Source organism: Solanum verrucosum, unplaced genomic scaffold (assembly GCF_900185275.1).
Source record: "Solanum verrucosum unplaced genomic scaffold, falcon-dt-bn FXZP01000121.1, whole genome shotgun sequence".
Lineage (NCBI taxonomy): Eukaryota > Viridiplantae > Streptophyta > Magnoliopsida > Solanales > Solanaceae > Solanum > Solanum verrucosum.
In genome coordinates, this window is record NW_026020509.1 from 180,364 (window position 1) to 206,671 (window position 26,308).

Consider the following 26,308-nt stretch of genomic DNA (forward strand, 5'->3'; position numbering starts at 1 on the left):
GATTCGAAAAAAATAGACTTAAAAACCCACTAACACAAACAATTTAATAATTATCTAATACTGTATCAAATTAGAGATATTATACTAGAAGTTTATCAATGTGTTTGATTATTGTTTCGATGAAATGTTAATTTACCAACCTAAATAGTATCATTACTATTTGCTGCAATAGGTTTCATTGATAAATTGACCAACGTAACAACAATAACATATTCAATATAAATGAAAATTTCGCATCAATTTATTTTTTATTTTTTTGCTAAATCTTCAGGACTGTTTGTAATATCCCAGTCATCTTTGTAAACACAAAAAAAAATAAAAAATGTAGCAAACAATCCATCTACTAAAAAAAAATCTACATTTGTACGAGAATCTTACAACAATATTCAAGTTAACAACAACAAATTGCAAATGCTAATTCCAAAGTGTCAATTGTTCATGACACTAAAACATATCTACAAACTATACAGATGATTAATCCTGCTAACTACGTACAAAGTCCATTTCCAAGGTAAAACATGAAAAAAAAAAATAATCAATCGAACTTACTATCACTAGGAGAGGTAGATTTACCCTTATTAGACGTCGAAAATGGCAATGAAGAAGAGGATTGCCCGAAAAACACCATGCTATTATTTCCAGGCTGCTGTGTACTATTACTATTATTATTATTATTATTCGCGGAAGCAGAAGAGGTTGGCTTATTTAAAAAACTTGACGAACATTTGTTCGGATTTGAGCTTGATGGGAGACTGGACAAAATTGGAAATGGCTCCGTAACATGGCTAGATTTATTTTCAATTCCAGAATTTCCAATGATTGATGTAAGAGCTGCAGCTAATGCAGAGTGAAAATTTGGGTCTGATGTTATTGCTTTGGTTGCGGCTGCAATTGTCTCTGGTGGTAAAGAAGATTGTGTAGTATTTTTTTGTAAATATGATTGGAAAATGTTATCTTGACTTGATCTTGATGAAAATGTAAGAGAACCAAAATTTTGGTTATTTTTGTTATAAGCTTGATTTGGATAATTATTGGTCCAAGAAATGGGAAGGGAATTGGATTCAAGTACTGAGCTAAAATTGAGGTTTGTGGAGGAATTATTGTTATTGTAATTATATCTAGTTGGAAAATTGTGACTCATTCTGTTTAGATGAGATAAGGAGGAGGAGGACGAGGACGAAGTGGAAGTCAAATCGAGTGTAATTGTAGGGAGGGAGTTAGGTGCGGATGTTGAGATGGATGAATTAGGAAAGTAATATGGCGACTTGTTATATTTTGAGGTATCAGAGAGATAGAAGTTAAGTCCGTTGATATTGGCAGAAGTAGTGGAAGTAGGGGTGGTGGTGGTGGTGGCAGTTACTTGTGGGTTTGGGTCTGATGAATTAGACGAACCAGATAACAGCATGCTAGCGGCAGCTGAGGTGGTGGAAGCCATTGCGGTGGCTGAAAGAGGAAGAGTATGGTTGTGTGTTCCTTCATATGTGGTGATCAATATTGACATGTCTTCGGCACATCTTTGAACCTACAAAACCAAGAAGTAACAATTGTGGCCATTAGCTAAAGAGTAGCAACGCAATATCATTACCATTATAATGCACTAATACTAAATTGGATTACTATAAAATATTTACCAGATCACCTAAAAGATAATCAGTAATACTTCCTAAATTATTAGTCCCTTTCACTTTATTTATACTACTTCCTAGGTATATTTTCTTAATAAGAAGCTTTAAAATTTATAATCACACAAATGTAATGGTGTATTTGAGATCACAAATTTTAAAAATCTTTTATTATTTTTATAAAAAAATTGTATCAAGATAAACTATGATGAATAAGATAAAATCAATTGAGTTAATTACTATAAAAGTGGAATAATAGTTTACACTTTTAGTAAATAAGCTAAATTAATCTGTAAGGATTAAATAAGCTTCCATAGGACATGACTTTTATTTGGTGTTCTATAAGAGCCTGATTACGGATTCATGCATTGTACAGGATTTTTACCATTGATATATGGGTTCAAACTCGAGACATATCTAGTTAAGAATAAAGTAATTTCAATTATCCCACCACAACTTATGTTGATATTTTTGTAAATCTATATATATTACCTGCTTTCTAACTGGGCAATTTGGTGCTACGGTGCAACGATAGTAAGCTCGAGGGCATGGATTTCCTTTTGCAATTTTTTGACCATATTTTCTCCATTGGCATCCATCATTCATCTGTTCAATAATATTACCAAAAAAATAAATTAAAAATTAAAGAGAAATGATTATTAACACAATTAAATACATAAATTAGATTGCATTCTTTACTTAATTATAATCAATGTCACAAAATGCATGCATGTATACAAAAAAAAAAAAAAAAAAAGCCTTACCGTAGGGGCATCACATCTGATTCTAACAGAAACCCTAGCTCTTTTAGTAGGGTTTTGTTGCGAAACATCATCTCCATCTCCATTATTTCTCAACGTCTTGGGATTTTTATTCGACGTCTCTCCATTTTCATCCTTATTAGCTTGATCGTCTAAGCTATTCTCCGGACTATAATTCAGCGGTGAACATTCTGTTGGAGTTGTTTCAAACTTGCAATCCAATCCTAAATCAAGGCTTTTATTATTATTAACTCCTCCTTCATCGTCATGAACTTTATCTTTCTTTAACTCGTCTTTTTTCATATCGCTTGTAGTTCTTCCTAAGCTGAGGGACACAAATTGATCAGCTTCTTGATCAGATTCATGATCATGATGAGTACTAGTGTTGACAGTACTGCTTGATTTTTTATCAGTTTCTTTTTTAACGATATCGTGGAATTGATTCTGGAGATTACGATATCCCTTCATCATTCGATCTAAGTGCATTCGAAGCCTCTCATTTTCTTCCATTACTTCTCGCATTTCAACTTTGGCTGATGCAAGCTGATCCTCCTACGATTTTTAAGAAAGAGAGCGAAGACATTTAAAACTTATGGTCTTAATGTTGTAGTGATTTTGAAACATGTAAATTTAGACATGTATAACTTTTTGTGTGATTATAAAAGGATTCACGAGGGGTACTAAGAATGAAACTAAGTTAAATTGTTTCTAAATTTAGAAAAAAAATCGTCCTTTTTTCAACTATTTAAAAAAAATAGTATCATATTTATTGAAACGGATAGATCAAGGACGAAAGAATATTATGTTTATTCCTCAAATATATAAGGGCATACTAGTAAAAAATCACTATTCTCCATTAAAATTTCCCACTAAAAAATGTCTCAGAGCTATATTATCACAGATATTTTGATTGAATCGTGAGAAAAGAAAAAAATAATACTAGTGTTTTCAAACCGAAAAAATAGAAAGATTCTCAGTATTGCAGTGAGAATCGGTTTTCCATCCTGTGTTCTCCCGTAGAGATTATTCAGTGGGAAAAAAATCATGTTTTATAACATATATTTCTCATTAATTCATGATCGAATAACCAATAGCGGAAATATTGGGGCATCACCAGAGAATGGGGTGAATCTTTTTGTGTTTAATTACTTAAACTATAAGAATCTGTTTGGGATCCGATCATATGATAAATCAATTCTAAAATTCAACTTGTAAAAGTATATATTAAACCAAACCTGTTCTTTGTGAGTAGATGTAGAAGCCATTGAGTTGTGTTCTTGTGGGGATCTTTCTCTCTTTACCATAACATTAACAGCACCTCCCTATTGAAAGCATAAAAATTAGACACCTATTAATGTGAAGGAATAATAATACATATAAACAAACAAATCTGTATAATTTTTGCCCTAGAATATGTAGTTTGTCAAATTAAATGTCATGAAAAGTCGTATCTGATGATTAAGTATGACATATATACATACAACAAGTCAACGGTCAACGGTTTAGAAAAAGGATGAAATTTATTTGATAGCTATGCTCGTTAAGAAGACTTTTTCTACTCAAGCAAGTTGCTTTATCGCGTCTTGGAGCCTCCAATCATGAAATTAATTAGGTTTTCACATTTTTCATTATCCTATTGCTTTCATCGATCGTCTCAAAATAAGTGATATGTTTTAGCTTATTTAGATTTTTCATTAAAGCGACACTTATTTTGAGACAGAGGAGGTACTAACTTACTTATTTTTAATTTATGAATTCACTATATATATATATATTCATTGGACATTATTTATATATTAGGTAACTTTTTTACTCCTAAGATTTTGACCAATTCGCAAGTGTGACGAGATCAACCTAACCACTACTGTACTAATTATAAGCAACTGTTATTTATTTTTCTCTTTTCTGGGCAAAAATAATCAATTGTGTACAATAAATATTAGTATCAAATTAACTCACGGAAAGGATACATGACAAATAAGAATCATATAAATTAAGTTTCTAAAATATTTACATAATTAATTCATTGAAATTAGAATGAGTTTAATTTGTTCCATTAACTAATTACCTCTATATTGTCAATGTTCATGTAATCCTTGTGGTGAGGGGAGGATGGCTTTGACTTATCATCTCCCTTTCCAAACTAAATTAAGCACAAAACATAATTAATCTTACGAGGAACTAAATAATATATAGTTGATGAAGTGTATTGAATTAATTAACAAACTCACGTTAATTATTGGTTCATTATTAGAACCATCATCTTTTACAGACTCATAATATATAAAATGTGAAGAGATTATTCTGAATTGTGATTTGAAATGCAAGCTCATGAGATGGATTGAGAATTCTGTTCAATCTTTACAATCATGAGTCTGCAAATCGATCGTTGTGATGATATTTTTTTTTTCAATTTTTTAACTAAGTGTACGTATAGCAAGAATTATGAATATATAACAAATTCAAGTTTCAGAAGTTTGATCCAAAAAAATTAAACTTGTATTGATAAAAGTTTATACCTGATGGACAATATTTTCTTGATCATCGATATCGCGATATTCATCATCAGGACTATAATATTCAGCTTTGTTCTTGTTCTCCATGTATAGACCTAATTATCTCCTTTTAATTTCTCTGGCTAGCTAGATAGATTTCTCCAACTTTAGCAATATAGTTTTTCTTTTATAAAGAAGAGCTACCAGTGTTTGACTTCTTTTAAAATGATTCAAACTCAGTGGCTTAATTAACAGCACATAAATTAAACAAAAATGTCAATGCACCAATTGTTCACAACTTTAAGTAATAAATATACTATGATTTTATGTATAATATATTGTCTTACTTGGAAAAAATGGATATTAAAAAAAACGGCTATAGAAGAAGAAATATTCAACTTCAACGTTTAAGTCCTTTTATTTTTTAGATATACTCCGCAATGGTCGGTGTCTCTTCATATCTAGGTTAATTAATTATATTTTTCTCTTTATTTTCTTTCTTTTTCTCCAAGTTGCCACAGCTATTGTTGAAGTTTCCTAAGTCACATGGCCACATTATTTGCCAGTCAAATGGTAACGTGATAACTTAATTCCGAACGTATTGAAATATAATCCATTATCTGAATTCCGATCTATATGTTAGCATGGCCACTTATCGAGATTTTACTGGTCATATGTTATTGTTGGCTTGTTTAGTGCAGATCCATGATATACATGTCGAACTAAGTGGTAAAACTATTTTATACTAAAGGGGTTTACAATTCTTAAGGATTGAACTCAAAACTCACTCATCAGGTTAATGATGTAAAGATTAGTCCAATTATCCCACTACATTCTTTCATGGTAATTTATCGTTCATGTTGTCCCACTTTAGTCTTTATCATGTGACACAATATATATACTATTTGAAGAGTCAAAATGAGTTTTATCTTTTTCTCTTTTCACCACGATTTTCTTTCATATATATATGACTTATGGTATTTATTATGTAGTTATTAAATATGTAAATTACAATTTTTTTGAAGATTATATATGTTTGAATTCACATAATATTTTTGATTGTTTATAAACCAATATCATACTTCGAATCAATGATGCACATCACATGAAATGTGATAGAGGGAGTAATTTAATTTTCATGTTAACATATATATATTAGGTTGCCTTCTATGAAGTCATGTTTACACCATTTTCGTAGGTAAATTAAATCTAGTGGGATATAAAAATTATGCATAATGTCAACGAACAAAACTTAAGGTCATCATAATTCATATGGAATAGTTAATTAAGAGCTTAATTCTCCTTCGTCTTTTAATTATAAGTCAAATGTTATTTTTGGTTCAAACAATAATTTAAAAACTAATAATGAGTCTACAAGTCGACCTTTGAATTGTGAAATTCTTAAAGGAGTAATACTGTGTTACATAAGTAATTATTAGGCTGCTGAAATAATATTTATTGATACGAAAACAAAAGGTTCACCTAATTAATATCTTTTCGTTTTAAATAGAATTTGTATTTTAGTGAAGTTAGATTCTTTACAAAAATAAACAAGAAGGGTCCATCGATCGATCGATCAAATCATCAAGTTGTATTGGCCCTTTCAAATGGACCACCAAATGTCGGGAAGTTAATCTATCATTTGATAATAAGAGATTTGTGGTCCCATCAATATGAGTTGTGATATAGTGGTGTGATTGTTTCACCTTTTTAATCAGAGTTCTCGGTTCGAGCTCTGGGTATGAAAAATATTTTATTGGGAGCGTCACCCTCAAATGGATCCTACAATACGTGATTCGAATTTAATTGGGGTTCCAAGGTAGGTTCCAAAACCCAGACAGGAAACAATTTGAGGCCCCTCTCCCCCCCCCCCCCGCCCTCCAATTTTTTTCTAATTTCAATTTGCTTGATTTGACAGTGGAGATCATTAATTAATTGACTTTATTTGTTGCCAGTCAGCCTTTATTTTAAAAAAAATAAAATACATTGTAGTAATGCACCATTTTTCAGTACTCTTTTCTTAATTTTTCTATGAATTTAAAGAACGAGAGTGAGAGCAAAGAAATTTGGTCTATTATGTGAGTGACTGTAATTTTGCGCCAAAATTGTAAAGACAGAGATATGGTTGAGTCACACTTTAATAAGGGTAAAGTTGGACTTTTTCCCCTAGTGGCTAGTGCAAAGACACTTTAGGGTACGTTTGACGCGGAGAATATTTTTCATGAAAAATGTTTTTTCTGAAAGTTTTTTTTTTTTGGAATTTAAGTTGATTAATTAATTTATTTATTTATTATTGTTTGATAATTAAATAAATAAATAAAATGTCATCTCAAAAGTATTTATATGTAATCTAGTAAAAAAGTATAGGTGTGAAAGGGGGTGGGGTGTAGGACATTGGGTGTGTGGGAAGATACAATACACAGAAAATATTAATTATAGAACTTGTTTTCCGTATTTATATTAAGAAAGTTAGTTTTTTCTCATTTTTAAGGAACTTGTTTTCTTAAAGAGAAAAAAAAAAAAATCTAAATAATTTGTCCAACCAAATATGAAAAAATAAGAAAAACGAAAATGTTTTCTTTCATTCCAAACACACCCTTAATCTAGAGATTTTTTCTTATTAATAAGAGTGTAACGGTTGAAAAAGTTTCACATCGGTCAATTATGAAATATTGAGTGGTCTTTTTATATGAGTCCGGAGTCAAAAGGGTAATTTTTTTCCTTCAAAAAACATAAACGGTATATCAAAAAAATTAAACCAAGAGAGTAAAATCGCTCCTGAGGGAGCGATATCTTTAGTATAAAATTGACTCCGTTTATGCTGTTAAAAGAAATTAAAATCGCTGCCACAACAGTGATTTTGTCAAAAAAATATTTATTGTTTAAAACTAAAATCGCTGCACCAGCAGCGATCTTTTAAAAAATATATATAAAATTAAAATCGCTGAGCAGCGATTTCCTTAAGATTTTTTTTTAAAAAAAGAAAAAGTAAAATGAAATCGCTGCATGAGCAGCAATTTTCCTCAATTTTTTTTATTTTTTTAATTATCTTTGCTTTGGCCTATTGTTCAAAAAAAATTCCTAATAAAATTGCATGTATCAACGGCCTAGTGCCTATTGTTCAAGTACTACTGATAAAAAAAAATTAAAATGTTTGAGGAAAATCAAAAATAAAAAATTTAAGATTTTAATTTTAAAAAATAAATATTTTTTAGACAATATTGATGTTGGGGCAGCGATTTTAATTTTCTTTTTTAATGGCGTAAACGGAGTCAATTTTGTACTAAAGATATCGCTCCCTCAAGAGCGATTTTACCCTTTTGGTTTAATTTTTTTTTGATATACCATTTATGTTTTTTAAAGGAAAAAAATTACTCTTTTGGCTCCGGATTCCTTTTTATATGACTTGAACAATCCTCACATTTTAAGCTACTTATTGGATTGGGGTAGAAACAAGACCCCTGAATTCTCGTTCATGATATTGGACATGAATTATTTTAAAATTGTTTACGCTTCAGATGTTCAGTTCTAAACACGAGGGGGTGTTGAAGAAGTCTCACAAGTCAGACCGATCAATTATGAGATGGATAATCTCTTTATATATATGACCTAAGATAATCTTTTATCTTTTGTTGTTTAAACTTAAAATTGATCCAAGATCCATTTGTTTAGCGTAACATTCATTTTTTACGTGCTTCTCTGTATTGCTAATCTAACACATATTATAAATTACTGCGCACTCGAATGTAAAGTGCACTGTATGAATGGCAAAGCTATAGCTCGTTGAAAACCTAATTAATTTTCATAAAAGCTTGTAATATATATATATATATAAGCAGGAATGCCATGAAGTTAAACTATATTTTGGATTTAAAACTTTTGAAATCTATAATTGGTTTAGAGCCTTTTATCAAAAATTAAAATTAAATTCTCCTTAAAACGTTCGTGTTAAATTAATTAGGCCCATCTTCCCTAATTAAGTGCAAATTGGTGCAGAGTCTTGATGCGGTTATTTTCCATTTAAATACATTGTATTTTATTGTTTTTTCAGTTTAAATACATTGTATTCAACTATTCATTTATTCTTGTCAAAAGTCAAAACAAAGAACTTAACTCGACTAGCACGTCAAAAAATATGAAGCAGTCCTATACGCATCCACAAGGTGATGTGAGGAGTATGTTATTAAAAGGGACTTTATATCGTTTATTTGACCAAATTTTCAAAATTTACTTATATTTTGATACTAATCGTTTGAGTTTGGCTAGTTTGTTTGAAAAATATTTTTGTCAATATTAGAACAACAATTTACGATTGATCAACATTACAAAAGTGTTCCTCTAAAAGTTCGCCAAACACCTCAATCCAAAGCAAATAGGAAGACCAAACAATTTAAGTTGCGGAAAGCAAAGTTAAAATAAGATTTTCTTTAAAAAGAAAATAAACATTACTTTTAGTTTTCCATAAGCTTATCTAAGTAGACTATATTAACCTCTTTCCCAAAAAAAAATAAAAAAAAATAAAATATATATATATATATATATTGCTCTGTTATAATTAGTTAGAAATAACCCTGCAAGTAATATAATATATATATATATATATATATATATATATATTGCTCTGTTATAATTAGTTAGAAATAACCCTGCAAGTAATATAATCTAAACAATATTTTTGTACAATTTGGTAGTGGTGCAGATAGCGGACAAGGTGCAGTTATATGCATGAATAATACATAAAAATCTAATGCTTTTAACGAGTTATTCCCTAATTCCTTAAATCATATATTTACATTAAGGAATCCAAATGACCCTAATTAAGAAACATTTGGAGAGATAGCTTCAAACAAATGAATAATCATAATAATGGGAATCCTATCGAGAAAAAAGAGGCATAAGTATCACCTCTTGATTCAATCCATCTTTCTTGGTCTCCCCAACACACTTTTTATACGAAAGAAACCTCCGTCATATTCATATCCTTTCTGGTAGCTTTCCTATATTTTGTGGGTCATAATTATCAGAAATTACATTCATTCAAAATTTCGACTTTAATGGGTTTCAACCCATAATTTATATTGTACATTTAACCCAAATAATTATTAATTAATAATGAACTTGATTTAATTACTAGAGATCTAATTAATTTCATTGACTCCAATTTGTTTGGGATGATATCATTTGACGTGTAGACGTTGGACAACATTGGCCCTTTTTCATTCAAGCAGGAATAACATTTAGTGGGAGGCCATCGTTGAGCTACTTTGCTAGTGATAGAATTTTTTGATAAAAAAAATTTAATTGATGATAAAATTATTCTATTTCGAATAATTCAGCATCAAAACTAGTCACTAATTTTCCCTCTCTAAATTACAAATTTATCCAAGATGATTACTTATAACCTAATGATTTGATTGTGTATGAAATTTTGTATATTATCCCTATATAAAAAAATTAACTCATGAAAGACATTGTGGATCATAACTAAATGAATTTATTTGTTTTTTTTGTTGTTGGTGTTTGACATTTTTTTTATTAACTCAATTGGATTGTGTGTGTGGGAGGAGGGGGTGGGGGGGAGTTGTTATACCAAACATGTAAGCAACAATGCCTCAATTGTTAGAGTAATAATTAAATGCTAATTAGGTCAATGATTTTTTTTTCTTTATAATTATTATTTTATTATTTTGACACCTTGTAGCCTTCATGTCATCCGTTCCATCATGCAGATATTTTATCAATTTGCTTTTCTTAATTCTTCAAACATGATCTAAGAACTAATAACAATAAAACTAAATCAATTTATAGTACAATTTAGGACTTGGTTTCTCACCAGTCATACAAACAAATTAAAATACTAAAGAAACAAATTAATAAATTAAGTCATGAATTGTGGCAGCCATGTATAATGGATTAACGGGAATTAATTATAATTAAAGAAAACCACAGCACTAAGACTTTTTTGCTAGATTCTTGGCTATTTAAATTGAGAGGTGGTATATATTTATAATTAAGGTCAACGGTTTTTGTTGGCATCTAATTAATTTAAACACCAACTATACTTAAGTGGGATTATTTTTAATTAATGACTGAGATTTAATTTTATAATCCATGCTTTGAAATGTTCTCTAATTACAGCTTATTGTACAAATACTGAAAGACTATATTGGTCCATTTGCTCGAATGCTGACGACATTAATGATAATCCATCATAATTCAGAGAGGGATTAAGACTAATAATACATTGGAAATTTTTAAGTTTGTAGATACGAAGGGAAAAAGTTATGTAAAATCGGTGATTTTGTTATTATTTTTCTAGTATTCAATAAATAAATAAAAATATATTTTTTTAAAGGTATTTGTATATATAACATAGAAAAAAACGCTGGAGCGAGTTGGGGGTCGGGGTGGCGGGTGGGGTAGACAAGGAGTGGTTGGTTTGGTAGTAGGGGAGGAGACAATCAAATATGTATGAAACTTGTTTTTTCCTATTTTCACTAGGATATAATCCTTAATTCTACTGATTTTTCAGAAACTTAAGAGAATGATTTCAAAACATTTTGACAAATAATCAAGAAAATATTTTTCTCGATATCCAATATCACCAAATTAAAAGCCATCGTAAATATATATACTGTATATTAATGCCCACGCAATTATGGTTCAATCATCTTCTAAAATGTAAATTTTAGGTGCATTTAGTATTTATAAAAAAATATATTATTTTACTATAGCTAAATAAAAAGTTGAAATTATAATATGTATTAGTCAATTATGGTTTAGTGATAAGGTTGTATATAAAGGTATGTGTCTCATATTCATTGGGTTGATATTGATACTATATGTGAATTAACGAATAAGTCTTACCTTTTCAGAATATAACAAGTTTTTACTTACTTCTATTTGAACAAACTTCTAAAATTAACTTATTAAAAAAAATTAAAAATTTTATTGAGAAGCCATTTGTTTGACCAATAAATTTTAAAAACACTTTTGAGTAACAATTAACGGACTAAACTTTTAAAAACTACTTTTATATACATTTTTGTCAAAAGTACGTATTTTTTGTTTGAAAAATTATTATTTTTAGCTTTGCTACTCTTCCAAACCACTTATTCTAAAATTGACTAAACACCTTATTCTTTTTAAATAAATAATTTTTGAAAGCAAATATATATTTTTAATCCCTCACAAACTTAACCAGACAAGCTATTAGTTATTGCTTATAAATAAAGGCATTTTTATGAAAGAGCTAACCAAGCTAAGTCCGAAGTAACGCAATAGACATGTATACTTTAGATTAGTGGTCATTAAATTTATAGAACAATATTAAACAATTAATCATATTTAAAAAGCTTAAATAATGATTAATTACCATTTACCAATTACGACTTCTATTTCATTAATAAAAAAATAGTGATGAGTTGGAGGGTATACGATAATCCGGAAGCGAATTGTTAAGCTTTAAAAGCAACGAAGAGCCATGAGGGTAAACACATCACATTAACAAAATTCGTAGAATATGAACCAAATTTTAGACGCATATCTAAACTATATTTTAAATGGATATATAAGTCAAACTTCATATGTGTATACTGGAATTTTTAAAACTTTGACACTCATAAAGTTATTTTTGCAAGTTATATTAACTTTGACTATAACTTAAATATGAATTCTAAAACGGTTACATTGCTCTAAGACGATGGCAAATATAGTATACCTCATCTATACCCCTAACGTCTTATTTCTTTTCAAAATAATATTTCATATGTATTAATTTATATAATGCATTTCTAAATTTATGTTTGTCCCATGAAAAATAATAAGTATTTTAAGATATTATACGTAGAAACACTTTTAGTTTTATTTTTAATTTAATAATTTATAACTACATAAAATATCTATGACTCTTTCAAAATCATCGTTTCAAAAGTTTTTATCACTTAAATTTTGTGCTCAATTAAAATGCATTATATAAATAGGGGGCATATTACTTACACAAATACTAACATTTTAAATACAATAATAATATAATATACCCAGTAAAATCTCATTAAGTGGGGTTTGGAGAGTGGAGAGTGTACATAGACTTTATCACTATCTCGTAGATATAGAGAGGTTGTTTCCGAAAGATACTCGATAAGATTAACATTTTAAATAATTAAAAATAATAAGTAAAGGCATGATAGTCAAATCATGTAGTTTCTTAAGGGCGTATAAACTAAAATGTGACAAATAAAGTGGTTTGGTGTGTATGAATTAATTAGGAGTTGATTAGTACTCCTTTCGTTCACTTTTACTTGTCCATTATACTAAAAATAGATGTTGACTTTTACGATTTTACTAGCTTATCCTGTTTGAAAAATCAACAGATAATTCATTACTTAATTAGTTCCTCATTAGCCCTTATTATTATTAATAATAGTCATTTTCAAGATATTAAATTTATTATATTCAAAAAGATGATATACTCATAATAAATACGCTAACTCAATATTAGACAAAAAAAAAAAATGGATGGAAGAAATAGGTTTGTAGCTCATCCATTAATAAACAAAAATAAAGTGAATGTCACGAATTTAATCAGATGGATATCAGAAACCAAACGCAAAGTGAATGCCATGAATTTGCACATGAATACACCAAATTAACCAGTGATATATAGGTCAGAGCATTATGAGAAAGGGTCAATGCTCCTCATTAGGGTGTACATCGGTCGATTCGGTTCAGTTTTATGAATTATCGGTTTGGTTTATTGGTTTTCGGTTTTTAAATACGCTAAACCAATAACGAACCAATAAGATAATTTTTTATCGGTTTTGGTCTTTAACGGTTCGGTTTTCGGTTTAACCAATAAGAATATGCTTATAAAATAAATATACGACTTCTCTAATAAATTTGACACGACAAGACAATAATGTAGCTTTACAAAAGCTCATAAAATAGAAATAATAATAACAAACATGAAAAGAACTATAGTACATGTGTAACACACAGAGAAATAAAGAGGAATATGATTCTTACTTTAAGTTTTGACGATTTGTATAATGTAAAGTTGTGAACTCAAAGTCACAGCGAAGTATGAATTGATGGCTAAATGACAAAGACATAACTATTAAGATATTGAGATTAATATTTATTAATATGTATGTATATGTAAAAGTATTAAATTACTATAGTCTTAACTCTTAATGGGTTATCGGTTTACCCAATAACCCAATATTAAAAAATCAATACCGAACCGATAACCCAATAATTTTTTTTTATAAAACCATTAAGAAACCGTTAACCCAATAACATTTTTTTCGGTTCGATTTATCGGTCGGTTCGATTTTTGCACACCCCTACTCATGATAGAAAAAACAATGATGCAGGCAGCTTCTCAAATAGCCAATGGTCTTTAATGTATAGTATCTACAACTTGGACTTCATAATACCATGTTTGGTTAAATATATCCTCAAACAATATTCATACTCTACTAGGAATTGAACTTCATTTTCAAATATTGGCGTGGCTATAACGTGTTACTTTTCTTTAATATTCATTTTCAACCTCTATCTAATTTTTTCATAAATAAAGTTGACCACGATGTCTTAATTAGTGGTTTGATTTATGCAAATTCACACTTTCAAAATCACTATTTAGATTTTGGCTTTATTTACAAAGTCTTGCAATTGTATCCCTTGCTGAATTACCATGCATGACATGCAGTTGACAACGTTAGATTTGACGGATATAATATTTGATAATATTAAATTCAATCTTACAAATAAAACAACGAATGACATCTAAACATTGTAATATCGGTTTTAAATATTGGCCTAAGTTTTCTCATAAAAAATTTCAGATTGTCCAAAAGAATCTTTGAAGTGTGATCTAGAATGTTTTTAAACTACGAAAATGATCATTTACTAAATAATTATTGCAAAAATAAGTATCTAGCGAAAATTTCTGTAATTTTGAGTACTTGCGTAAGTATATAGTAAGTAGTTAGTCTCTAAAAGCTACAACCGTCTCTTCTTATTATTCTCCGTAAGCATACCTACTACTAATCCATATGCTTTTGTTTTTATGGCCCATCTTTCTTCAAGCCCATAAGCCCAATAATGTAAGGGGAAACTACCTATGTAAACATATTACACTACCATATATACATATTTTATCTTTAGTTCAAAAAAAATAACATGTAATACAATATTTTAATAGTTATATCATATATTTTGAAAAGTTAAATAAGATACACAAATCTCTTAAATATGATATTGAATAATTATCTTAAAATTAAATCTCCTTAATTAATGGGACAATAACAATTCAAATCATTTTTTCTCAAGTCGTTTACGACAGAGAGATGATAGCAATTTGGGGGTGAATGTAACTGAGCGACAATATTTTATAGTGATTTTTTTTGTGAGGGAAGATAAAAATATTGAATTTTAATTATAGTAGTAATATTTTCTGACCATTAATTTGGAATTGCCACTAAAGAAACACTCTTTCGTGGCTAAAGTCCAATAGCAGCTAAAACTTACGTTTATGGAATGAATTACCAATAATTAATTTATTGTCGCTAAATAATAGTCCTTGAAAGTCTTTTTTTTTTGTAGTAATGGTTGATATTAGATACATGGAAAAACACTTCAGATACACATAATAAACATATTTAATACATCTTATCGTTAAGTACATATAAGATACAAACAAAAAACTATAGCAAATTCATAAAAGAATATTTCAGTCTTCAAATACACAAAATGAACATATTAGATACATCTAATTATTATGTATATATCAGATACATAGAAGACACATTAGATACGTAAAATAATAGTTCAGATACATAAAATGAACAAATTAGATACATAAAAAATCTATTTTTTTTAGGAGTTGTAGATACTCCTAAGTTTTTATACGCGTGATTTCCTTCTTAATTTATGTCTTTCAGTTACATTCCTTATTAGATACACTTAATTATATGTCTATAATTAACACGTGTTTGAGATACATATATATGTATCCAGATACGAATTATGGTAGGATTAGTAATATTACAAACTCATGGAAAGGAAGGTAATTAACTCCTAAACTAGTGATATTTATGTTGTTTGCCCATAATGTAAACTCGAATTCACTCATCATCGTGAAGTTTGCTTTATCTTACGAAGGCATGTAACACTACAAGAGGTCATTTGATACACAATATAAGGTGGAATATCCTAAAATTAAAATTGAAAATAAATTTATATCATCCACCAAAACATAGTATAGATCATCCAATTCCAATCTGATTCTTGAATATCTCATTTTATACCATCACACTTGGAATTATTTTATCCCATTTTCTATGTAAGATAAATTAGTCCATGAATTATCATTTTAGTACTATAATTTCACGATAATTTAGTTTGCATATAAAACGACCCCTAATAAGAAAACTTGCATAAATATACCCTTCAACTATCTAGTTATATATACTTCAGCTGTATATTCTGTATAAAATATACAATATATACATATTATGTAAAGTAGATAACTAAAAAACAGTTATAATTAATAATTAAACAGTTATATATATGTTATATGGATATAACTACACAACAAAATAGCAAAGTTAATTATATACAAATAATCAGGAAAGTTATTAAATATTAAATAGGAAAATTATTATTACAAGGATAATTAATTATGTTTAGGCACATTTTATGTGATCAATTTTTCATTTTTATCCTCATTAATACTTTCTCTTTCATCAATATTCCTATATAACATATTCTCAATATTTTCCTCCCATATTCCTTCTAATTTAAGATCTTTTTGATGATTCTAGGAGCAATTTTTGTGATTTGAATTCATCAGTGATTTGAATTCATCAAGTATCTTTTAATTGATTTTTTCTCTTTTTTTTTTTAATGAAGATTATATTTGTATCCATCTATATTTTCATCTATTTTTATAGGGGTTCGATTGAAGAATTGTTTTGTTTTCTCCATTGGAAAGGTTATAGTTATAAAAAAAAAAGTAGTAAAGGACGAACATGAGCAAAAAGAGATTGTGGTTTGTGTGATTGTGATTTGAATTCATCAAGTATCTTTTAATTGATTTTTTTCTCTCCTTTTTTGTGAAGATTATATTTGTATCCATCTATATTTTCATCTATTTTTATAGGGGTTCGATTGAAGAATTGTTTTGTTTTCTCCATTACAATGGTTATAGTTATACAAAAAAAAAGTAGTAAAGGAAGAACATGAGCAAAAAGAGATTGAGGTTTGTGTGATTGTCAAATTTGTATATAGTAGAATACTTATATACATAGATACTTGTATTGTAATATTAACACAAGTTAAAATGATGATTTGTGCATACAAGTATATCTGGATACATAAGTAATCTATCCAATTTAAAAGATTGATTAGTCAATACAAGTATAATTGAACACATTAATACTATATTTTTATAAACAAATACATGAGTTAAAACCAAACTTCAAGTATTACAGAAAAAACTTGACCAAAAAGAGATTGACGTTTGTTGGATTTATCAATTTTTTTAATACAAGCGAATACTTACACACTTTGATACCTACACATTCTATTATTTTCCATTTTTCTTGTTTCTATGTTGTCCAATGTATCCATCTTTTGTTTAACAACAATGTATTCATATATATATATATATATATATATATATATATATATATATATACTATATTGTATTTATTTTTTGAATAACAACAATGTATTCATTTTTCAAATTGTCGTGTTCATATGTTAATTGTCATACTTTACCTTGTTTGATATATTAATACATTAAGTTTTTATAAATACTTGTATCCTTGATATATTAATACTGTAAGTCTTATAAATAGAGATACCAATAATTTGAATTCAAAGTATTCATATGCTACACAATTAATACATGTTCCTTATTTAGTTCATTGTAATTAAAACTGTATTAATGTATAAATAAAAAAATAAGAACATATAAAGAAATGCAACTAGAAAAAAATATAAATTATAGTCATTTTTTATAAATAACATACTTATAGCTATTGAACTTTAATAGTCCTATAAAAATAGTCATTTTTATAAGTTGCTCTTTTTTTTAATCATATGGAGTGCAAGTGTAGAATTTATATAGTATTAATCATGATATACGTATTTGATTTTAAAATACATGTGAATTGTGATACATCCGAAATTGAGTTATATAATGGGGGTGCTTAATGTAATTCACCTTAAAATTAATTTAAATATTTTTCCATCAAACGAAATCTAAACACGTAACTTTTCTTCAAAATCAATGCTTTCTAATATTTTTAAAAAGAAAATAAGAAATAAATAAAAAACTAAAGACAAATTCAACGGTTAGAAGTGATTTACGCAACTACCTCTGACTCACTCACACGTGATTGTTTATTATTGGGAAATTTGGAAATGAAACAGCGCACGCAAACTAACAAAACTGAGTCAGTCACACCTCAACTTTATCGGAGTGTATTGTTTAATTCCGTTAATTTTTACTTGTTATTTATTTTAAAAATAAAAATAATTTTTTTTACTTACTTTCTCCGTTTAAAATGAAAGATATTTTTTTTTCACTATATTTAAAATAGAATATGATTCATTTCCTTATTTAGCCATACTTAAATTTCAGTTTTTCACATGTTAGGTTTAAGGTTATGAGAATAAAATATATTTTTATACTTTTTACATAACTTTAATTTAGAATCATAAGATTGAACTTTTATATATTTTCTTTCTCTTCATATCAAATCAAACCAGTTAGTTCTTTTTAAAACGGACAAATTATTCTTTTAAGGTATAATACAAAAATATACCCTTTAACTCGACCTTATTTTATATTTATGCCTCGAACTTTAGGATTGCACAATTATATACTTAAATTTGTATAAAATTTGAACAATCAAACACACACGTCCTACCTGACATCCTAAATGACAATTTGTATCCAATGTGTACTATCCCACATAAGATTCATATGTCTACTTGTTCAACTTTATTCAAGTTTATGTGTCTATTTATGCACTCCCAAAGGTAGAGGACATATATATGAAATAAGACCAAGTTAAAAGACATGTTTGTGGATTATGCTCATTTTTAATATAAAGTATTCTTTAAATTAATTACTTATTCAAGATATAACAGGAAACATAAAATATATTATACACTATAAATCCTAAGTAGAGAATTAGAGTATCTATAAATAAAAAAATTATTTTAACCTAGCTAAAGTGCCATCCAAAAGTTTGGAACAGAACGATGTATCGACTTTCCGCATATAGGCAATTGAAGAACAGAGCTTCTTCTAGTCATCTCAATTGGATCACTTTATTCAATTCTACAAGGTATTCTTACTGTTTATTCTCATCATTTTCAGTAATAAAAGCTCTCTAAAAATCTAGGTTTCATAATTTTACTTGTTCTGTTACATTAATACAAAGCGATCGCCACCTAATTTCAGTATAATTTTAGTTGTTTTGTTACAATAATGTAATGGTGTTTTAAAGGAGTCATTTTTTCCTGGTTAAAATTGTTCTTTACAAAAATATGACTTTTTACAGGGCTCCAATTGGATGAGTTATTAGCTTAGGATCACTATTATTAAAAGCCATTGCTTTGTTCTTTTGAGTAATTAAGAGATGCATCGATTATATGTGCTTCAGACAATGAAGCCAAAGTGTTTTAAACGAGAAAGATGTTTTTTTAATTCTCAAGATTGAGGAGTTGGCCTAATATCTGCATTACTACATGTTGGATGCTGAGAAATGTTTGCAATTTGATTATTGTAAAGCTTGCTAAATTTGATTATAGAGATGTTGTTTCTGATAAACCCTCGGCTCAGGCTTTTAAATACACCATTTTGGAAATTATTATTTGAAGTTTTGTTCATTCCACTCTCCGCCTACTTTACGAGAGTATGTTACAATCCATTCGTTGTTAGTTGTTACTAGGGTTTGTTGTTATTTGATTAGTTTTACAAAATATCGACCTACTACATATAATGTCCTTTATCCAGGCTTTAGGCTTGAGACTAGCAATGTGTTGTGTGACTACCTTTTTTTCTTTTCTAAACCAATTGTTTTAACAGAACCTGAAGTCCCTTCCATCTTTTTTTAGTTAATGCTACTATTTTTGCAGTATTAAGATTTTATTCCCTAAGGATTCAAAATGAAAAATGTAATTTTTTTACAGCTCTTTCTTTCTGGAGATGGTTTTTGATGCTATGGATGGATGAGTTCTAGTATCTGATTCTTTCTTTTTGTGCATCTACATTATCATGATATGAACTTGTAAATGCTGCTTTAACTAAGATTTTGTTTTCTACTAAAGTACATCTCTGGATATTCTCAACCTGCTGTTTTGAGCTAATCAATTGACGTGTATGGACCAAGCATGCACGGTGTTGTTTTAGAGTCATTCACACATTGTGATTTAATCTTTCATAATGCAGATCAAACCATACTCTGTCTTTTGCTACGGTAAAGGCTGAAGAAGTATCAGGCTCTCAACCTGCTGAAGTTCACAACTTGGGTATGTACATGTACATAACAACTAGCTGCTGAAATGGTCATTAATATGCAGTTTTCCAACGTTTGCGTAGGAATAGATGTGATATACTGTATAGACTTTAGAAAGTTTGAATGCTCTTAATCTCCCTGTATACCATATGCGTGTTAGCAATTGATCATTGAAGTAATACATCACTTCCGTATACCCTTTGACCAGATTCAAGTGTGTTTCTTATATAAAAAAAAAAAGAGAAGCTAGCTCTGGTCATGGTTCTAGTTTACTGCTACATCTAGTTGACTAGTGGTTTTCATCCATTCAGTGCAGGGCAAGTGGACAAAATCTTCTAGTTGGAATACGATATTGGATCCCTTGAATGGGCAACCATTCATTAAAGTTGCAGAAGTAAATGAATCAGAATTGCAGGTATATAATTTGGATGCATCATAGTTCTGTGCGCTGTATCTTTCCAGCTGAGTCTTTCGACAGTAGCGTCTGTTATTCTGTTCAGATAACTTGTTACTTTATGACCAACTCCAATTCGGTCGCATAAGGACTTTTCCCTTCTAGTATGAATTCTTTAACATCAAAGATTGTCATGGTTCTATAAGTCCTATTGTTGGGTGTGCAGCCGTTTGTGGAGAGCTTGTCCAAGTGCCCGAAACATGGTCTACATAATCCATTCAAAGCACCAGAAAGGTATGTTTTTAATGTTTTTGGTCTTTTTCTTGTTTTTTGTGAAGTTGTCTAGATGAACAGTGTATAGGGTGAGCATTTAATGTCTTGTGAATTTTTCTTCAAGGAAGAAATGATTACTTAAGAAAATTTATCGAGTGACACCATTTTCGCAGGTACTTAATGTTAGGAGACGTATCTACAAAAGCAGCTCATGCGCTTGGCTTGCCTGAGGTAATATATATTCAAGCAAGGATGCTGATGTTCTCGTAACCTTTTTGACAAATAGTTTATGATATTCATAATTAATTCTTATCATCTTAATGTTTTGCTTCTCTTTTTTTTTTGGGGGGGGGGGGGGGGGTCTTACAGGTTTCTGATTTCTTTGCTAAGCTAATACAACGGGTGTCTCCTAAGAGTTACCAACAAGCTCTTATTGAAGTCCTTGTGACGCAGAAATTTCTGGAAAATTTCTGTGGTGATCAGGTAGATTCTTTAACTATTACCTCGTATGTTCAACGTTATACAGGGACTAGCTAAGAAAAAAATGTGTTTTAAATCGTGGCGCAACAATTCAGCTGCATAGCTTTCACATCCATGTGATTTTTTTGCTGCTTTATGTTATTTCAACAATTTTGTGTCTCCTCATTGGTTGTTTCTTTTTTCTTTTTGCTGCTTAACTGTTAGTATCTTATTTGACACTGAAATATTTGAAAACTTAATAGATTTCAGGTTCAGGAACAAGGACTTATTTCACATGGGAATCATTTCTCCATTTTCTTTAACAAAACTGTCCCATCCAATGCTGAACTCTTGATTTATTTGGCAGGTTCGCTTTCTAGCTAGATCTTTTGCAGTGCCAGGAAATCATCTGGGGCAGCAGAGCAATGGTTTCCGATGGCCTTATGGACCTGTAAGGCACCGTTCTTTCCATTGTTGACTATATTTAATGGAACGTGTTAACAAAAAAGTCTTATGATACAATCTTTCACGGTGAAACTAAGATCTGAAGGTTTAGTTATGTAACCAAAATCACTGAACTTGGGGGGAAAAAAAATTCTTTACTATTTCAGCTTGGTGTAAAGTTGTGTTATACATTGCTTTTAGCCATAGTGCTCATAGTGGTAAACTAACAGCACATAAGTTGTTTCTTACGTTTCCCTGTTGTGACTTTCTTATGCAATTGACTGATATTTTGTACTTCAATTATTAAAATTTCTCTAGCTGCCCAATTTTAAACTTCATTTTATAGGTGGCGGTTATTGCTCCCTTTAATTTTCCTTTGGAGATTCCTTTGCTTCAGTTGATGGGAGCGTTGTATATGGGAAATAAACCAGTACTTAAAGTTGATAGCAAGGTAAGGTCGTGCAAATTTTTAGACTCTTTCGCGTGCAAATTCACTTATTGGACAAGGCCCAGCTAAGAAACAAACTTGTCTATCATATATCAAAGAAGCAAAATTTGCTAATTGACTTTTACATACTCCTTTCTTTTTTTGTCAAATTAACAAAATGTGCAGATAATTGGAAGATTTTGTTCCTATTTTAGTTTATTTTTCCTGTTAATACTCTTAATATTTTTCCAGTGTGTTTTTTTCAATTTGACCTGCATTGTTGGTTAGGTATGCATTGTTATGGAACAAATGCTTCGACTACTTCATGAGTGTGGGTTACCTGTGGATGATGTGGATTTCATTAACTCAGATGGAAAGACAATGAACAAGCTACTCGTGGAGGTTAGTTTCTGAAACTAGACTCCTTTGGGCCACTTATGAACAAGAACTGGCAACTGAAAATTACAAATTTTAGTCCAAAAACTTCCCATCCTATTAAAATTTTGTTGTCCTCATGTTATGTGCAAATAACCTTAATTTCAACCAAGTTAAATTGATTCAGGAATCCCAAGAATAATATAATCTATTTTCTCTGTTGAATTGTTGGCATTTCACTAATATGGAGTAATTAACTTTCTAGAGTCTATAATTGTCGGATTCTTTCTAACCAACTTTTCCAACTACCAAAGATAATATTTCTATTTCCTGACATAGATCTCTTTCGTATTGTATTGTTAGGCAAAACCACGCATGACTCTCTTCACAGGTAGCTCAAGAGTGGCAGAGAAGTTAGCTGATGACCTAAGCGGTAGAGTCAAACTAGAAGATGCTGGATTCGACTGGAAGATCCTTGGGCCCGATGTCAATGAGGTTTACATAATCTGTTATCGACAGACTTTGTTGCATTTTGGAAAGGCTCTTTTCAAGATTTTTTATTTACTCATTGTGATTGTTGGCTTTTGACAGGTGGATTACGTTGCATGGGTTTGTGACCAAGATGCATATGCATGTAGTGGTCAGAAGTGTTCAGCTGAATCAATATTGTTCATGCATGAGGTGAGCTTAGTCCTTCTATTTTCTTCATGGAAGTTAAATGTTTTGAGTTAAAAATTCTCTGTGGTTTATATAAGCTTTAGAAAAAGTAAAGTAATATGGTTTCATGAAATTTCGTTCAAAGAACTCTCTTTTCTAACCATTTTTATTTTGGTGCAGAATTGGAGTAAAAGTTCTCTCTTAGACAAAATGACCGAGCTTGCTGCAAGAAGAAAGTTAGACGATTTAACTATTGGTCCTGTCCTTACGGTAAGAATACCTAATGCTAAGTGTTAATTTGGAGATTTTGTGTCCATCATTGGATGATCTAGAATCTAGATTCTGGAGTGCTAGAGTGACAATAGATACAATTTACTAGAAGTTTGAAAAGTATTGATACCTTGGATTTGAATCTATTTTGGATAGTCTTTTCGATGTTCAGAAAATTATCCACTCAAACAAGTGTAGAAGTTTCCTCGGGAGTCCATCTGAATATGTTAAATCTGGGACTCTCTGTGATACAAACAGAATATTTATATTAAAGGAGGAGCTCAGCTTTTGTTAGCATGATTTCTGTATTTACTATACTTGCCTTTCATTCTCCGTTATTTTCTTTCTTGCATTAAGCATTCTTAGTAGTTCATTGTCAAGTAATGCCAACAATCTTGTCAGAACTTCCTGGTCATAATTGTTATGTCTTGCTCCTGCAGGTTACAACTGAAACAATGCTGGACCATGCGAAGAAATTACTTCAGATACCTGGATCAAGATTGCTCTTCGGTGGTGAAGCCTTGCAAAACCATTCGATCCCAAAAATTTATGGAGCCATTAAACCCACTGCTATTTTTGTACCACTTGAAGAAATACTCAAAGATGAACATTATCCTCTCGTGACCAAAGAGATTTTTGGGCCATTCCAGGTAATTGCATATTCTGAATTAAACGTCAGGTTGGGTAATTTTCTTGCTGATCATCAAATCTTGCTGGTTTTTTTTCCTTCTAGGTTGTGACGGAGTACAAAGATAATCAGCTTCCATTGGTCCTGGATGCCCTTGAAAAGATGCATGCACATTTAACAGCTGCTGTGGTTTCAAATGACATACTGTTCCTGCAAGTAAGAAAATGTTCCCGTTACTATTGAAATATCTGTGCTCCATATACAACTTAAAATGTTCACATGCAATTAGCAGAAAATATCTCGAATTCTTTCTCTAGAGAGCATCCAGAATTCCTACATGAACTTAATTTTTATCCCCTGATCGAATGAATCTGGAATAGAAAAGGCAATAACCCAAGAAATAAATTAAATTAAAACTATTGAATTTTCTATTATGTCCCAAAATCAGTGTAGAAGGAGGGAGGAAGGGAAGGAAGGAGAGGAGAGGTGTAGTGTTCACACTTAACTTAAGTGAAGTATTTGTCGTAATGCTGTCTGCTATTTTACCATACTGTAGAATTAAAGAGCCATGGAGAAGGGAAAGAGATGAAATTTTGCTAGTCCTCATTTCTATAAACCTTAAAGTTCAGGAAGATAAAAATGTTTGAAACCTAAATAGATCAGGACAGTATCGGAGAAAATTGAACTGTATTGGTATACGTTATACTAGCCAGGGGTTCAGGGCTGAATCACCCCCATCCATTTTTCCTAATCTGCTGTTTAGATTAGTTTCTATATTTAACACCAAGGCAATTGAACAAAAGAAGTTTAGATTCAGACTTGGGAACTTAAGCCATTATAATACATTTCGACTTATTGAATTGCTTGCATCATTTGGAGCCTAGAATTTAGCATCGAGTCATAATGATATTGTGCTGGAAAAAGTTGCTATGCTTTATTGTTAAGATGGCTGACATTTGTGCCATGAAAAAGAAAAAGCTGAAGGAAAAGAAAAACTAGAGAGTTGAAAAGCTTCATTAGCTATACCTATATGGTTCATGATTATGTAGTTATTTCAGCTATTTACTGCGGGTACTGGATCACAATTGAATCGTGTAAAATTGTCAATCCCCTTTTTCAGAAAGTAATTGGAAATTCAGTTAATGGAACCACTTATGCTGGATTGAGAGCAAGAACAACAGGGGCTCCACAGAATCACTGGTCAGCAACTTCTTCTTCAAATTTTGTTTGTGATTGTTATACACCTTTTTTAGTTGATTGACTGTCCTATCCCCTAATGTAGGTTTGGTCCTGCCGGGGACCCCAGAGGAGCCGGAATAGGTACTCCAGAAGCTATAAAACTTGTATGGTCTTGCCACAGAGAAATCATCTATGATGTTGGTCCCATGCCACTAGGATGGAAAGTTCCTGCATCTACTTGAGGAACAACTGCTACCACTCAAATTAAAGCACTCGAGGATCGCGTTCAAAGAACCTAACATTAGAATTCCTTAGAGAGAATCCAGTTGAGGATAATGGAAGGATTAGCTTGGTTAACACAAAGCCAATCAGAATGTTATTTGAGTGCTTATGTTTGTGCAAACATATGAGCGACCAGCTTATATATCTAATAAGTGAGTTATTTTCGCTTTTTGGAGAATATGCTCCCACTTGAATCTTCTTCTGTCCTCCCCCAGTTCTACTTCTTTCCATTCAAAAAGGCCTCATGATCCACATAAAATGATGCCACTAACTATGGAAAAGGGAAATGGATGGTCTGGTCTTTCATTGATTGTAGTATGTAGATGAGCACAATATTAGCATCTTGTTTTTGATCTATCGAAAACAACCTTCTTAGCCAAATTGAGTTCTATGTGGAATTACAATAGTAACAAAAATAAAAATTTGCAATCAAACATAATATTGTTTTCAATCGTACAAATAATCAAGTTTAGGTGGTAAATGGTAATGATGCTCAAACTTTA

The 26,308-nt window shown here is 30.1% G+C and overlaps 2 protein-coding genes across 2 annotated transcripts; one reads left to right on the forward strand and one right to left on the reverse strand.

Annotated features, from left to right (window-relative positions):
* Nucleotides 1-393: 393 nt before the first annotated feature.
* On the reverse strand, nt 394-5,044 carry LOC125809692 (WRKY transcription factor 72B). Its single transcript, XM_049489287.1, has 6 exons — nt 4,903-5,044; nt 4,452-4,526; nt 3,619-3,705; nt 2,387-2,935; nt 2,115-2,228; nt 394-1,522 (listed from the first exon to the last, which is right to left on the reverse strand). The coding sequence occupies exons 1-6, from the start codon at nt 4,984-4,986 to the stop codon at nt 536-538; spliced, it is 1,896 nt and encodes a 631-aa protein (XP_049345244.1). The 5' UTR covers nt 4,987-5,044; the 3' UTR covers nt 394-535.
* Nucleotides 5,045-19,102: 14,058 nt separating this feature from the next.
* LOC125809671 (probable aldehyde dehydrogenase) lies at nt 19,103-26,186 on the forward strand. Its single transcript, XM_049489263.1, has 16 exons — nt 19,103-19,244; nt 20,351-20,430; nt 20,729-20,832; nt 21,038-21,105; nt 21,258-21,315; nt 21,454-21,567; nt 21,911-21,994; nt 22,334-22,438; nt 22,703-22,816; nt 23,153-23,284; nt 23,381-23,470; nt 23,627-23,716; nt 24,157-24,366; nt 24,450-24,560; nt 25,465-25,544; nt 25,627-26,186. Exons 1-16 carry the CDS (start codon nt 19,159-19,161, stop codon nt 25,763-25,765), a joined length of 1,665 nt encoding a protein of 554 aa, XP_049345220.1. The 5' UTR covers nt 19,103-19,158; the 3' UTR covers nt 25,766-26,186.
* The last annotated feature ends 122 nt before the right edge of the window (nt 26,187-26,308 follow it).

What these genes read in the sequence shown, in the direction of transcription:
- LOC125809671 (XM_049489263.1), top strand. Translation starts at nt 19,159, where the DNA reads ATGTATCGACTTTCCGCATATAGGCAATTGAAGAACAGAGCTTCTTCT. An exon ending in TGCTGAAGTTCACAACTTGG is followed by an intron (nt 20,431 to 20,728) that starts GTATGTACATGT and finishes TCATCCATTCAG; the next exon opens with TGCAGGGCAAGTGGACAAAA. An exon ending in TGAACAAGCTACTCGTGGAG is followed by an intron (nt 22,817 to 23,152) that starts GTTAGTTTCTGA and finishes TTGTATTGTTAG; the next exon opens with GCAAAACCACGCATGACTCT.
- LOC125809692 (XM_049489287.1), bottom strand. Translation starts at nt 4,986, where the DNA reads ATGGAGAACAAGAACAAAGCTGAATATTATAGTCCTGATGATGAATAT. An exon ending in TCAGATGTGATGCCCCTACG is followed by an intron (nt 2,229 to 2,386) that starts GTAAGGCTTTTT and finishes ATTATTGAACAG; the next exon opens with ATGAATGATGGATGCCAATG. An exon ending in ATTGCCCAGTTAGAAAGCAG is followed by an intron (nt 1,523 to 2,114) that starts GTAATATATATA and finishes TTGGTTTTGTAG; the next exon opens with GTTCAAAGATGTGCCGAAGA.